Here is a 12,139-nt window from a genome sequence, read left to right as displayed (position 1 = left end):
AGTTCACTGGAATCTTAATGTATCTTTATCATATCAACTGAAGTCATGAATATTAGTTGACATGTTTGGGATAACGACATCTCTGATACCCTAGTATGCGAAAGCCTTCCCAGAAAAGCCATGTAGCTAGTTACATCTTGTATATTAAATGATTAGCCTCCATTTTGTAACCATAGAAGTCACAATTCTCAGATCATTGTAGCAGACAAATGAATATTGTTGTCTATGCTTGTAAATCTGTATTTTAAATGAGGTCACACAGTGGATTGTAACAGGTTTTATTCTATGTGTGATATTCATATATGTTAATTAATAAAATTGATGGTTTCTGGTGATAAAGTTGATGTGTAATGAAAGGTTAACCCACCACCACCACTAACCTCTCCCACCTTCTTTAAGGCTACGGGGGAGGATTTGTGACAATAAACCATTAGGTAGCGCAGAGGGGCGGCGTCTGTAACAGTTAGTTTCCTGACTGCCCTTAATCCTCAAATGATGTCACATATTTTCCATAATTTCTACACTGTACCTTCCCCCGCCCCCTCTCTCTAACTGCAGGGACGCTGTGACGGTTCTAATAAGAAGGATCATACAGAGGACTGTTGAGAGCCTCCCTGACTGCTCCGTGCTGGTGCTGCCTCAGCGTCTGTCTGGGGAGCAGGCAGCCTGCTGGTCCTTGAGCTCACACCAGCCAGTCCTGTGAGCACCTCCACTAGATGACCCCCTTCCTTGAGATCAGCAGTCTGGCTGAACCCCAGGGTCTACTGCACAGGCCCCCCCCTTCAATGACACCCTCAGAGCTCACCAGAATCCTGCTCCTCTTGGTTTGAATGGACCCATCCACGCTCAGCCTGGGGAGCCCACAGCACTTCACCCAGGGTCCCTTAGAAAGGCCTGAACCCCAAGTACTGGAGCTTTCTCTACTTGGTTCTAGCCTGACCTCTCCAAGAAATTCCCGACCTAAACCCTTCCCTCCTGAGAGGTCTCAGCTGTGCTGAGTGTGAGGGCTGAAGCTCAGGGCTCCTGAGTGTGGGTCTTGGCGAAGAAGCATCAGAATAAACAGGGAACTTGCTGAAGACTCATTTCATGGCCTCACCTGAAACCTGCAGATTCATAACCTCTCAGAGTGGGGCTCTGACCTCATGGGATTGTATACACTGAACTGGTTCAGAAAGAATCTTTGGCCAAGTGGTTTTCCACCTGTTTCCCATCAGGGTCATGTGACCAGTGGTAAGTGATAACCTCCCCGGTGCCCTCCCCACAGAGTTCTCTCTCGGTCCTGTGGGAGCATCAGTGTGGCGTGTAGGAAGTGCTCCAGGGGATTCTAAGGGGAGGCCCGGGTTAAGGACGTGGCTCCTGGTCCATTTGTGAGAGCTGAGGCCTGGCTTCAGTCCAAGCAGAGGCAACAAGTTCTGCTCTGCATGAGCTTTAAAGGGGCAAGTCAGTGCAGCCCACACACCCCAAGTTAGCAGAATTTGGGGGACTTTATATGAAGAAAGAAGAGTAGACAACAACGGCAACAAATTGATAGATTGGTGTCCACGGGGGAGCTGATTGTCCTGAGTCTCTCCTGAGACAAAGGACAGGAGAGGTTGGCCTTTCCAGCTTTTCAAGGCCCTTCTGCCTGTGCGGGTGTTGGGAGCAGGCGAAGGAGCTGTGCTGGAGCCTCTGAAGGTGTAATCTCATGACGCTGAGGTGATTCCTCCACAGTCTTGATGCGAAAACGACCCAGGGCAGCAGGAAGAAGAGGAGGAAATGGCAGCTTCTCAGGTGAATGTCCTGATCCAGGTTAGAGGCTGTGTCTGCTTTTTCCTCCTTAAATACCCTGGATTGAAAACATACAACTCTTTAATTCTCTTTTTCTGATATTCTTGCCTGGTGAGGTGGTTTTCAACTACTAAATACTGTTTTTTCTTTTATTTTTATGAGTCACAATCAGGCTCTTCTCTCTCCACGAGCCTCTTCTCTCTCCACGAGCCTCTTCTCCTTGTCTGCCTCCAGGCTCCCTACAGGGCATGAAGCATTCCCAGTGTGAATTAACAACTTTCAGTTTTTCAAAATATTCCCTTTTCCAAAGACCAACAAGGGAAGGCATTGATGTGCAGAATTTCTGTTGGGATGGGGTGGGGTCGCAATGAGTCAGACAGGACCCAGGGACTGCACTGAACTGAAACAGGATGACCCTAGTGGTCTAGAGTTCCTTAGAGACTTTTGACAAAAATCTGACTATTCTCTACATTGGTAAGAAAGGTCTATTATTTAAATGCGCTATTAGGGTTGCAGAACAGGGGAGGTATTTTTCGAGTAAAAATGCAGAAAAGTGAAATTTTTTCAAGATACATTGACATTTCCTTATTTTTGCCGAAGGTACCTGAGCAGTGACCACGTGTCTTGAGTGTTTCTCTCACCTGACACCAGTTTATCCCATAACACCAGATGGTCACTGATTCGGGTGTTTTCTGCTAGATTCCCACACCATCAAGTTCCATTTTTTTCTCTTTATCTTTAATAAAATCTTGGCAAGATGTTGAGGGAGGTGCACAATCCAACACAGCTAAGGTGGAAACTCCATTTCCTCCTAGTGTCTCTTTGCTGCTAGTTGGCTTTGAAATATGAACACGCAACAGTGTTCAGGAGAGATACTGAGTTTTGTAAGGAGAAGTTTCCATCAGTCAAGTCAGACACTTTTCACTTATAGGTTATTACGAATATTGAGAATAATTCCCTGTGCTATGCAGCAGATCCTTGTTGGTTATTTTTGTGTATACTAGAGTGTATATGTTAAACCCAAAGTCCTAATTATGTTCATTTTTCTAATAAGCAGGTCCCCTTTGGAGTAAAGGAAGAATCCCGGTGCTAGGTGTGAATGAATGAAGCGGATGACACAGGTGAGAGGTCCAAAGACCACAGAGGAAGCCAGACGTGTTCAGATGGTTTGGGGAGGCCTGCTTCATTAGAATGAGAAGCCTGGGTTTCTCATGACCTGCCCCATTCTTCTGCTCTTACATCTCCATGTGTTCTTCTTCAGCTCCAGTGGGCTTTCCCTCACTTTCACTGAGAGCCAAAACCTTCCTCCTGGTCTGTGGGGACCTGCATACTCTCGCTGCTTTGGGGGACCTAGGAAAAGCTGCTAACAGTTCTGACAAACTCTACCTTAAGGCCTTTCCAAATTTCCGTCTCTGCCTCAAGTCAGAAAAGAGTTGTGGAGATCTGGGATTAGTTGACAAAATTCCAGAAATACTGGGAACAGATATATGCTTCCTGCTTTCTAATTTCCAATGGAAACTTCAAACATGGCTCTCTGAAGTTCATACTCAGTCCCTGAAATCATAAAATGTAACTCTCAATTTCTACCTCCCAATTTTTTCTTCGATGAACAAATTTTAGACATTTTCAGTGCATTTACCCCAACTCATCAGTGCTAAAACCATTTAATATATCTATTAACTCACAGAAATATTTTTTACTGTTCTTTTATTTTGTATTGGAGTGTAACCGGTTAACAATGCTGTGATAGTTTCAGGTGGGTAGCAGAGGGCCTCAGCCGTCCAGACGCATGTATCCGTTCTCCCCGAAACTCCCCTCCCATCCAGGCAGCCACGTAACATTGAGCAGAGCTCCCTGTGCAGTACAGAAGGACCTTTTGGCTCTCCATTTTAAATATAGCAGTGTGTAATGGTGATCCCTTATGGAGAATTGATATTTATTTTTCTTGAAATGTTGTTGGAATTTTCCAGTTAACTCATCTACTCCAGGGATTTTTTAAAATTACTTTTTTACTCTTATTAATAGTTGTAGATGTGTTATAATTTTTTAATTCACTCATGCTAACATCTAAGGTGTTCTGTGTTTCTAAAAATTGAATCTTCCTTGGAGGTATTCAACTTTTGGGAATAGTATCATTCATCATAACCTGATAGAATTACCTTTTCTTCTATGTAACATGTACAGTGCCATTATTTTTACTTCTGATCTTCCTTGCATCTCACCTCTTATTAATATAGCTAAGGGTTTGTCAATATTGTGTACAACTGTAGAGCATATTCACTCAAGGTACTAAGTGGGATCTTGGTTATTTGTTATCTTTCAGCGATATCGTCTCATGACACCCAGGGTTTGTTCCCAAAGAAGCCGTGCATAGGCGATTCATGTGTAATGTGCTCAGAAATTCTGAGAGCTCTCAGCTTGGAAATGTGTACTTAATGAAAGACTGGGAAAGTAAGGGGGGCTGTGAAGGGCCAAAAGGATGTTGTTTTAGATGTAACCAAATCGGGACAATTATTCATGATGAAAACATGATTGCCAAAAGAAATTGAGGATATGCATCAACTTGGGAAAAATTCCATTTGAAGTGAATAAGTTCTGCAGAAAAATATGTTTTTATAAGCAAGAACCTACATGATTTAAAAAAACAATACATATTCTCTGGTGTGAAATTTTGAAAACATGGAAAGTCATCTAGTCTATGCTACAAATAATCACTCAAACCAGTATGAATATAGGTTTGAATTAAACAGTCAGTCATACATGTCTGAGAGCCAGAGATTTGAAAATGAAGGAAGAAAATCTCACTACGATCAGTTTGAGAGATCCTTTAGTGAAGGCTCATTATTTTCCCACCAAGAAACATTTTCTCCCTATTCCAATATCTGTAATGTCAATAATAATGAGACAGTCTTTATCCAGCTGCCGTCATTCAATGGGTATCATAGTACAGATAATGCGGAACAGCCTTCCATGTGTAATCCCACGAGTGAGGCCTTAAGCGAGAGCTCCAGCTTCAATAATTACAACAGTATTTATGATGGAGCCAGAATCTACCCATGCCTTGAACCTGGGAATCACTTTGACCAAGACTCAGGTCTCATGAATCATCAGAGAACTCTATGTTCAGAGAACCATAGTGATGAATGTAGAAATGTCTTTTATCAAAGCTCAAATCTTATTACAGATGGGAATATACATATTGAAGAGAATAATTACAAATTCAGTGAATGTGGTCAAGTTTCTGACCAGTCATCAGAACTTACTCAACATCTGAGTATTCATGCTAAGGAGAGACATTGCAAGTGGAATAAATGTGGGAAAGTCTTTCCTCAATTATCAAATCTAAATAGACCCAGGAAAATCCACACCGGAGGGAAACCTAACCAATGTGCAGAATGTGGCAAAACCTTCAGCAAGTCCTCAGGCCTTACTCAACATCTCACTGTTCATACTGCAGAGAAGACTTACAAATGTACAGAATGTGGCAAAGCCTTTAATCAGAGCTCAAACCTTAATCGACATAGGCGAATCCATACTAGAGAGAAACCATATAAATGTCAGAATTGTGGGAAAGTCTTTAACCGAAGTGCAAGACTTAATCAACATCAGCGAATCCATACTGGGGAGAAACCATACAAGTGTAAAGAATGTGGCAAAGCTTTTATCAGTTGCTCAAATCTTAATCAGCATCAGAGAATTCATACTGGGGAGAAGCCTTATAAATGTACAGAATGTAACAAAGTTTTTAATCAGCACTCAAACCTTATCCATCATCAGAGAATTCATACTGGGAAGAAATTATACAAATGTACAGAATGTGGCAAAGCCTTTACTCAGAGTTCAAACCTTAATCAACATCAGCGAATCCATACCGGGGAGAAACCATACAAGTGTAAAGAGTGTGGCAAAGCTTTTATCACTTGCTCCAAACTTACTCAGCATCAGAGAAGTCATACTGGGGAGAAGCCTTATAAATGTACAGAATGTAACAAAGCCTTTAATCATCACTCAAACCTTACCCGTCATCAGAGAATTCATGCTGGGAAGAAACTATACAAATGTACAGAATGTGGCAAAGCCTTTAATCAAAACTCAACACTTACTCAACATCAGCGAATTCATACAGGAGAGAAGCCTTATAAATGTACAGAATGTGGCAAAGCCTTTAATCAAAACTCAACACTTACTCAACATGAGCGAATTCATACAGGAGAGAAGCCTTATCAATGTACAGAATGTGGCAAAGCCTTTAATCAAAACTCAACGCTTACTCAACATCAGCGAATTCATACTGGAAAGAGGCCTTATAAATGTGCAGAATGTGGCAAAGCCTTTAATCAGAGTTCAAACCTTAGTCGACATAGACGAATTCATGCTGGGGAGAAACCATACAAATGTAAAGAATGAGGCAAAGCTTTTAACTGCCACTCAAATCTTACTTGCCATCAAATAATTCACACTGCCAAGTAGTCTTAAATATAAATAATATGGCAAAGCCTTGAAGTGAGCTCTCACCTCACTCAGCATCAGAGAGCGTGTGCTGGAGAGAGACCCTACAAATGTAGTAAGTGATGAAAGAGGTTTGTCCTAAGCATACACATCAGAAAATGCCAGAGAGTTCATACTGGGAAGAACGCTTAATGCTGTAAAAAATGTACAAATGAATTTAAAAACTCAGGTCTAAATAAATATCAGAGAATTCATCAAAGATAGCATTCAGTCAATAACCCTTTTCTGGTATTACTTTAAATCAGGATATTATAGAAAATAATCCAAAGTTAAAACACTTAGAAAAATTATTTGTTACTTGGACCATAGGATCAAGGCGAGAGATGTTGGACAATATAATTATTATCATTGTATCCTTATTCATATTGACAGTATGTGAAAATGAACTTGAATATAACTCAACTTTCAAATGACTACATGCTATACCTTTGTTTCTGTGTGTATGTGAACTAATATGCTTTTTTAAAACTAATATTCTTAATCTCTGCTGCCTCAAAGTTAAACAAAACCCTTCTATAATAGGTGGAAATAATTTTTATCTACTTTCTTATGTACTATTAAGGATCTTGTAATGTGAAATGTACAGTGGAAGTCTAAATGAAGGTGATGATTGTCATTGTTTAAAACATCCCTCTGTGTCACCATTAGGTAAGTGTTCAGAGACTAATTCTTTGTATTAAAGTAAGACAGAGAGTCGAAATTTTAAATGGTTGTGCCAGTGGTTTTTATGGATATAAAGATGGCAGCTCACTGAAATCCTGATGTATTTTTATAACAGCGATAACTACAAGTCATGAATTTTAGTTGACATGGTAACAATCAGGAAGTCTTCACAGATACCCAAGAGAAATACATGCAACCTTTTCCTGAAAGGTCATGTAATTAATGTACATCCTTGTTTACTAAATAATTGCTCTCTGTTTTGTAAACCGTAAATATCACATTTCTCTGACCACTGTATCACAAGAACAAGAATGTTTCCAAATGCTTGTAATCTGTATTTTGATCAAAGATTATAGAGTAAACTTTGGAAAGTTTTATTTAGATTATGTGTGAACTTACTATATGTTAATCAATAAAAGTGAACGGCTTTTCATATATTAAACTTGATGTATATTTGAAGAAGTGTTCTCATCAGTAACAAGCTTCCAGGTGGTTCAGTGGTAAAGAACCTGCCTGCCAATGCAGGAGACACAGGAGATGTAGGTTTGATCCCTGGGTCGGGAAGATCCCCTGGAGAAGGAAATGGCAACGCACTCCAGTATTTTTGCCATGGGAAATCCCATTGACAGAGGAGGCTGGGGGGCTCCAGTCCATGGGGTTGCAAAGAGTCAGACACAACTGAACATGCACATACGTATTCCACCACCAATGTTAACATTAATACAAGCATTATCATCCCCCTGGGTTTTTTTTAAGTTGTCATTAACTGATGGTGAATAGAAAGTATCTGTAACACAGTAGGATGACATCTCATGGGGCTTCCCAGGTAGTGCTAGTGGTAAAGAATTTGTCTACCAGTGCAAGAGATGTAAGAGACGCTGGTTCGATCCCTGGGTCCAGAAGATCCCCTGGAGGAGGGCAGGGCAACCCATTCCAATATTCTTCCCTGGAGAATCCCATGGACAGAGAAGTCTGGCAGGCTACAGTCCATGTGGTCACAAAGGGTCGGACACATCTGAAGTGACTTAAGATGCACAGACAATGACATCTCATAGTAATTCCCTTTTTCTACTGGCCATAACCCTCAAATAACTTGAGATATTTTCCATAAATGGTACAGTGTGTCATTTCCTCATTTTTAACTACTGGGACATTATGATGGTTACAATATGGATTGCCTAGGAGTATTGCTGACAGTTATATACAGTGCTCCATGATATTGCTGCCTTGGCATCATGTGTATGGACCAGAAGCCCACGGGTGCCTTGCTTTGACACCAGTTATTCTCATAAGCACACGTGCTAGATAAGAGCCTGAAAGTTCATAAGCAAAAGTAAATTCCTCATAGGTCTTCCCCAGCAGCCCTGGTGACCAGCAGTCTTCCTAAATCCCAGGCCCTTCTATTTTTACTTACTCATGTATTTCTGGCTGTGCTGGGTCTTGGTTGCTGTGCGGGCTTTTCACTGCGCGGGCTTCTCTCGTTGTGCCGCGGGGGCTTCTCTCCTTGTGCCGCGCGGGCTCCAGGGCACACTTCCGTAGTTGCGGCTCCCGGGCTCCAGAGCGCAGGCTCAGTACTTGTGGGCACCGGCTTAGTTGCTCCGTGGCCCGTGGGATCTTCCCGGGCCGGGCATGGAACCCGTGTCCCCTGCATTGGCAGGAGGATTCTTAGCCACAAGGAAAGTCATTACTTTTTGGTGAGAATGCTTCAAGTTCTCCTGGCAGCCTTGATGCTGACAGACACCTGAGAAAAGGCTCTGGGACGTGAGGGAGAAACATTCTAAAGCTCTGATCTTGACCATCATCAGAATAAAAGGGGAAAAAATTAGCAGTTGAAAACCACGTCAATAGGCAACATCAGAAGTAGAGAATGAAAGGTTTGTAAACTGTTAATCCAGGGCATTTCAGGAGGAAAAGCAGACATAGCCTCTGATCCAGGACAGACATTTACCCGAGAAGCTGCCATTTCCTCCTCTTTTCCTCCTGCCCTGGGTCGTTTTCTCCTCAAGGTCATGGGGAAGGATCACCTCAGCATCATGAGATAACACCTTCCAAGGCGTCAGCACAGCGTCTTCGCCTGCTCGCAACACGCCCACAGGCAGAAGGAGCTTGAAAAGCTGAGAGGGCCCACCTCTCCTGCCCTTCGTCTCAGGAGAGACTCAGGACGATCAGCTTCTCCCGGAGACGCACGTCAAGTTTTCCTTTGCAGTCCACACGTGTTCTCTCCCCGGATTCTGCCAACACGGGATAGGTGAGCGGCACTGACGTCCCCCTCCCGACCCCGCCGCCCTTCCCGGCCTGAAGCTGGCTCTGAGCTCTCACAGACGCGCGCGAAGCCCCTTGTTCAGCCCAGGCCTCGCCTGGAGCAGGAAGACAAGTAGCACTGATGCTCCTCCAGGACCAGGGGCTGGAGTTTGCGAAGAGGATCCTCCTGGGACCCCAGATGAGACCCGCTTGCCTAAAGATTTTCTCTGCAGCTTTAAAGTGGATACAAACCCTCCCCAGTCTAAGAAGCTATGAATTAGCCAGTTTGAGGGGAACCCATGAAATGACACGTTGAACAAGCCCCCTGTGGGTGCTGACGCTGCTCCTGTAACACCTGTCTTCCGCGGCACTGAGCTGGAGCCATCCCACATAGCACACCTGGGAGCCCTGAGCCGGTGAGGGCGTGGGGCAGGAACCACTGAAAACACCGGCTCCCTCCGCCTGGTGCCCCAGGAGGGGCTCCTCCTGGGGGCGGCCCTCCGTGGCCTCGAGCTGAGCTTGGGGAAGGGGAGGCGGGAGGCGAGTGGTGCACAAAGTCACATGATGCCCTTGCCGGGGGTGGGGGTGGGGGTGCGGGTGTGGTGAGGCTTGCTCTCCGAGATCTTCCCAAAGTTACCCTGAGTCCTTGGGTCCTGTCTCCCCCTTCCCTCCCTGGGCCACGTGCTTTCCTTCTCAGTAGCTCAGTCGTGTCCCACTCTTTGGCAACACTGTGGACTATAGCCCTCCAGGCTCCTCTGCCCTTGGGATTTCCCAGGCACGAATACTGGAGTGGGTTGCCATTCCTTTCTCCAGGGGATTTTCCTGACCCAGGGATGGAACCCGCGTCTCCTGGGTCTCCTACATCGGCAGGTGGGTCCTTTACCACTGAGCCACCTGGGGAGACCCCCTGGGACCACGTTCATTCACAAAATGATTAGCGTTGTGATCACCATCTACCCGCAGGTGAGGGGGCCTCCATCTTCAGAGACCAGGGGCACGAAGGTATTTACATCACAGCTTTCTTTGAAAATGAACCAAAGGCAGTCATGGAGGATTAAAATGTTTGTTGGGAAGGGACCAAAGCCTTTGGAAATGATGCCATAAATGTGTATATGATGATACACAAAGGAAGTAGTGATTAATATTAAGTAAAAAGGCACATTGTAACTGAATTAGCAGATGAGACTTTTTTTTGGTGTTGCTGCCCTATTGCATGTGTGTTTCTACATTTTAAGAATTGTTTGAGGGATTTCCCTGGTGGGCCAATGGTTAAGAATCTGCCTTGCAATGCAGAGGACGCAGGTCTGATCCCTGGTCAGGGAACTAGGCTCCCACATGCCACAGGGCAACTAAGCCCATGCTCCCACAACTAGAACCTGATTCAGTCAAATAAATAAATATTTTTTTTAAAAAGAAAAGGATTATGTGGCTATAGTTTGTTCTCTCCCAACTGTTTGCCTGATATTTTATCACATCTATAAGGTGCATTAATTGAGGTAAAAATAAAACAGGGGAAACATACCCATTTTATAAATATTATTTGAGAGCATTAAATCTTTTTAAATATCCTATGAAGTGTGACTACACCAATAACAATGTATTTTTTTAAGTTTAAAGATTTTTTTTAGAGAAGGTTTAGATTCACAGCAAAATTCAGAGAAAGGTGCAGAAATTTTCATATGCTTCTTATTCCCACGTATGTATAACCTCCTTCTTTATCATCATCTTCCACCATAGGGGTACTTCTGTTACCACTGATGAATCTATAGTGACATCAGTATTTAAGGTCCATACTTTACCTTATAGCTCACTTTCAGGGTTGTACAGTTTGTGGCATTGGAGAAACATATAATGACATGTATCCATTATTAAAGGTTTCCATTTATTTTTGTTTAGTTTTTTTTAAAAGGAAACTTCATACTGTTCTCCACATTGGCTGTACCAGTTTACATTCTTTCTAGCAGTGATGTTCCCACCAAGGAGGCTTCTCTTTTCTCCAGACCCTCTTTAGCACTTTTTATTTGTAGATTTTTTTGATGATGGCCATTCTGTTGTAAGGTGATATTTCATTGCAGTTTTGATTTGCATTTCTCTAATGATTAGTGATGCTGAGCATCTTTTCATGTGCCTCTTGGCCATCTGTAAGTCTTCTTTGAAGAAATGTCTGTTTAGATCTTCTGCCCATTTTTTGATTGGGTTGTTTGTTTTTTGGATACTCAGTTACATGAACTATTTGTAAATTTTGGAGACTAATTCCTTGTCAGTCACATCCTTCACAAATATTTTCTCCCATTCTGTGGGCTTTTTTATTTGTGGTTTCCTTTGCTGTGCAAAAGCTTTTGAGTTAAATTAGGTCTGATTTGTTTGCTTTTGCTTTTATTTCCATTACTATAGTAGATGGATCAAAAAAGATGTTGTTGAGATTTATGTCAAATAGTATTCTGCCTGTGTTTTTCTCTAGGAGTTTTATAGTATTCAGACTTAATAATATGAAAACCAAAGACCCTTCTCCATGTACTTTTCAATACTTCCCAGTTCAATGGTACATGGAGTTCAAGGGACCGAAATATTTCTTGAGACATCTGGTACCCATGTTATGGACTATTCTTTTAGAAATTCTTTGAATTAAAAAATTGACCAGTAAAAAAAAATAAAATGTTCCCACAAATCATTTTCACTGTCCAGAAAATCCTCTAGACACAGAATATTCATAGCCCCACCTCTGCCAATCCTTGGATAACACTGAAATTTTTAAAATTAATTGCTACTAGAGTACACTTGCTTTACAAAGTTGGGTTTGTTTCTACTGCACAGCAAAATGAACCAGTCACACATATACATATACCCGCTCCCTTTGGGGCTTCTTTCTGACCCAGGTCACCACAGAGCATTGAGTAGACTTCCTTGTGCTACAGAGTACATTCTCATCAGTTATCTATTTTATACATAGCATCAATAG

At 42.6% G+C, this 12,139-nt stretch overlaps 1 protein-coding gene across 1 annotated transcript; it reads left to right on the top strand.

Moving 5' to 3' along the window:
* The first annotated feature begins 1,239 nt into the window (after window positions 1-1,239).
* Window positions 1,240-7,381, top strand: LOC129631731 (zinc finger protein 883-like). The gene is made up of 3 exons (XM_055552956.1): window positions 1,240-1,770; window positions 2,825-2,888; window positions 4,091-7,381. Exon 3 carries the CDS (start codon window positions 4,447-4,449, stop codon window positions 6,172-6,174), a length of 1,728 nt encoding a protein of 575 aa, XP_055408931.1. The 5' UTR covers window positions 1,240-1,770; window positions 2,825-2,888; window positions 4,091-4,446; the 3' UTR covers window positions 6,175-7,381.
* The last annotated feature ends 4,758 nt before the right edge of the window (window positions 7,382-12,139 follow it).

Source organism: Bubalus kerabau, chromosome 17 (genome assembly GCF_029407905.1).
Source record: "Bubalus kerabau isolate K-KA32 ecotype Philippines breed swamp buffalo chromosome 17, PCC_UOA_SB_1v2, whole genome shotgun sequence".
NCBI classification, from domain to species: domain Eukaryota; kingdom Metazoa; phylum Chordata; class Mammalia; order Artiodactyla; family Bovidae; genus Bubalus; species Bubalus kerabau.
This window is presented reverse-complemented; position numbering and strand designations above follow the sequence as displayed.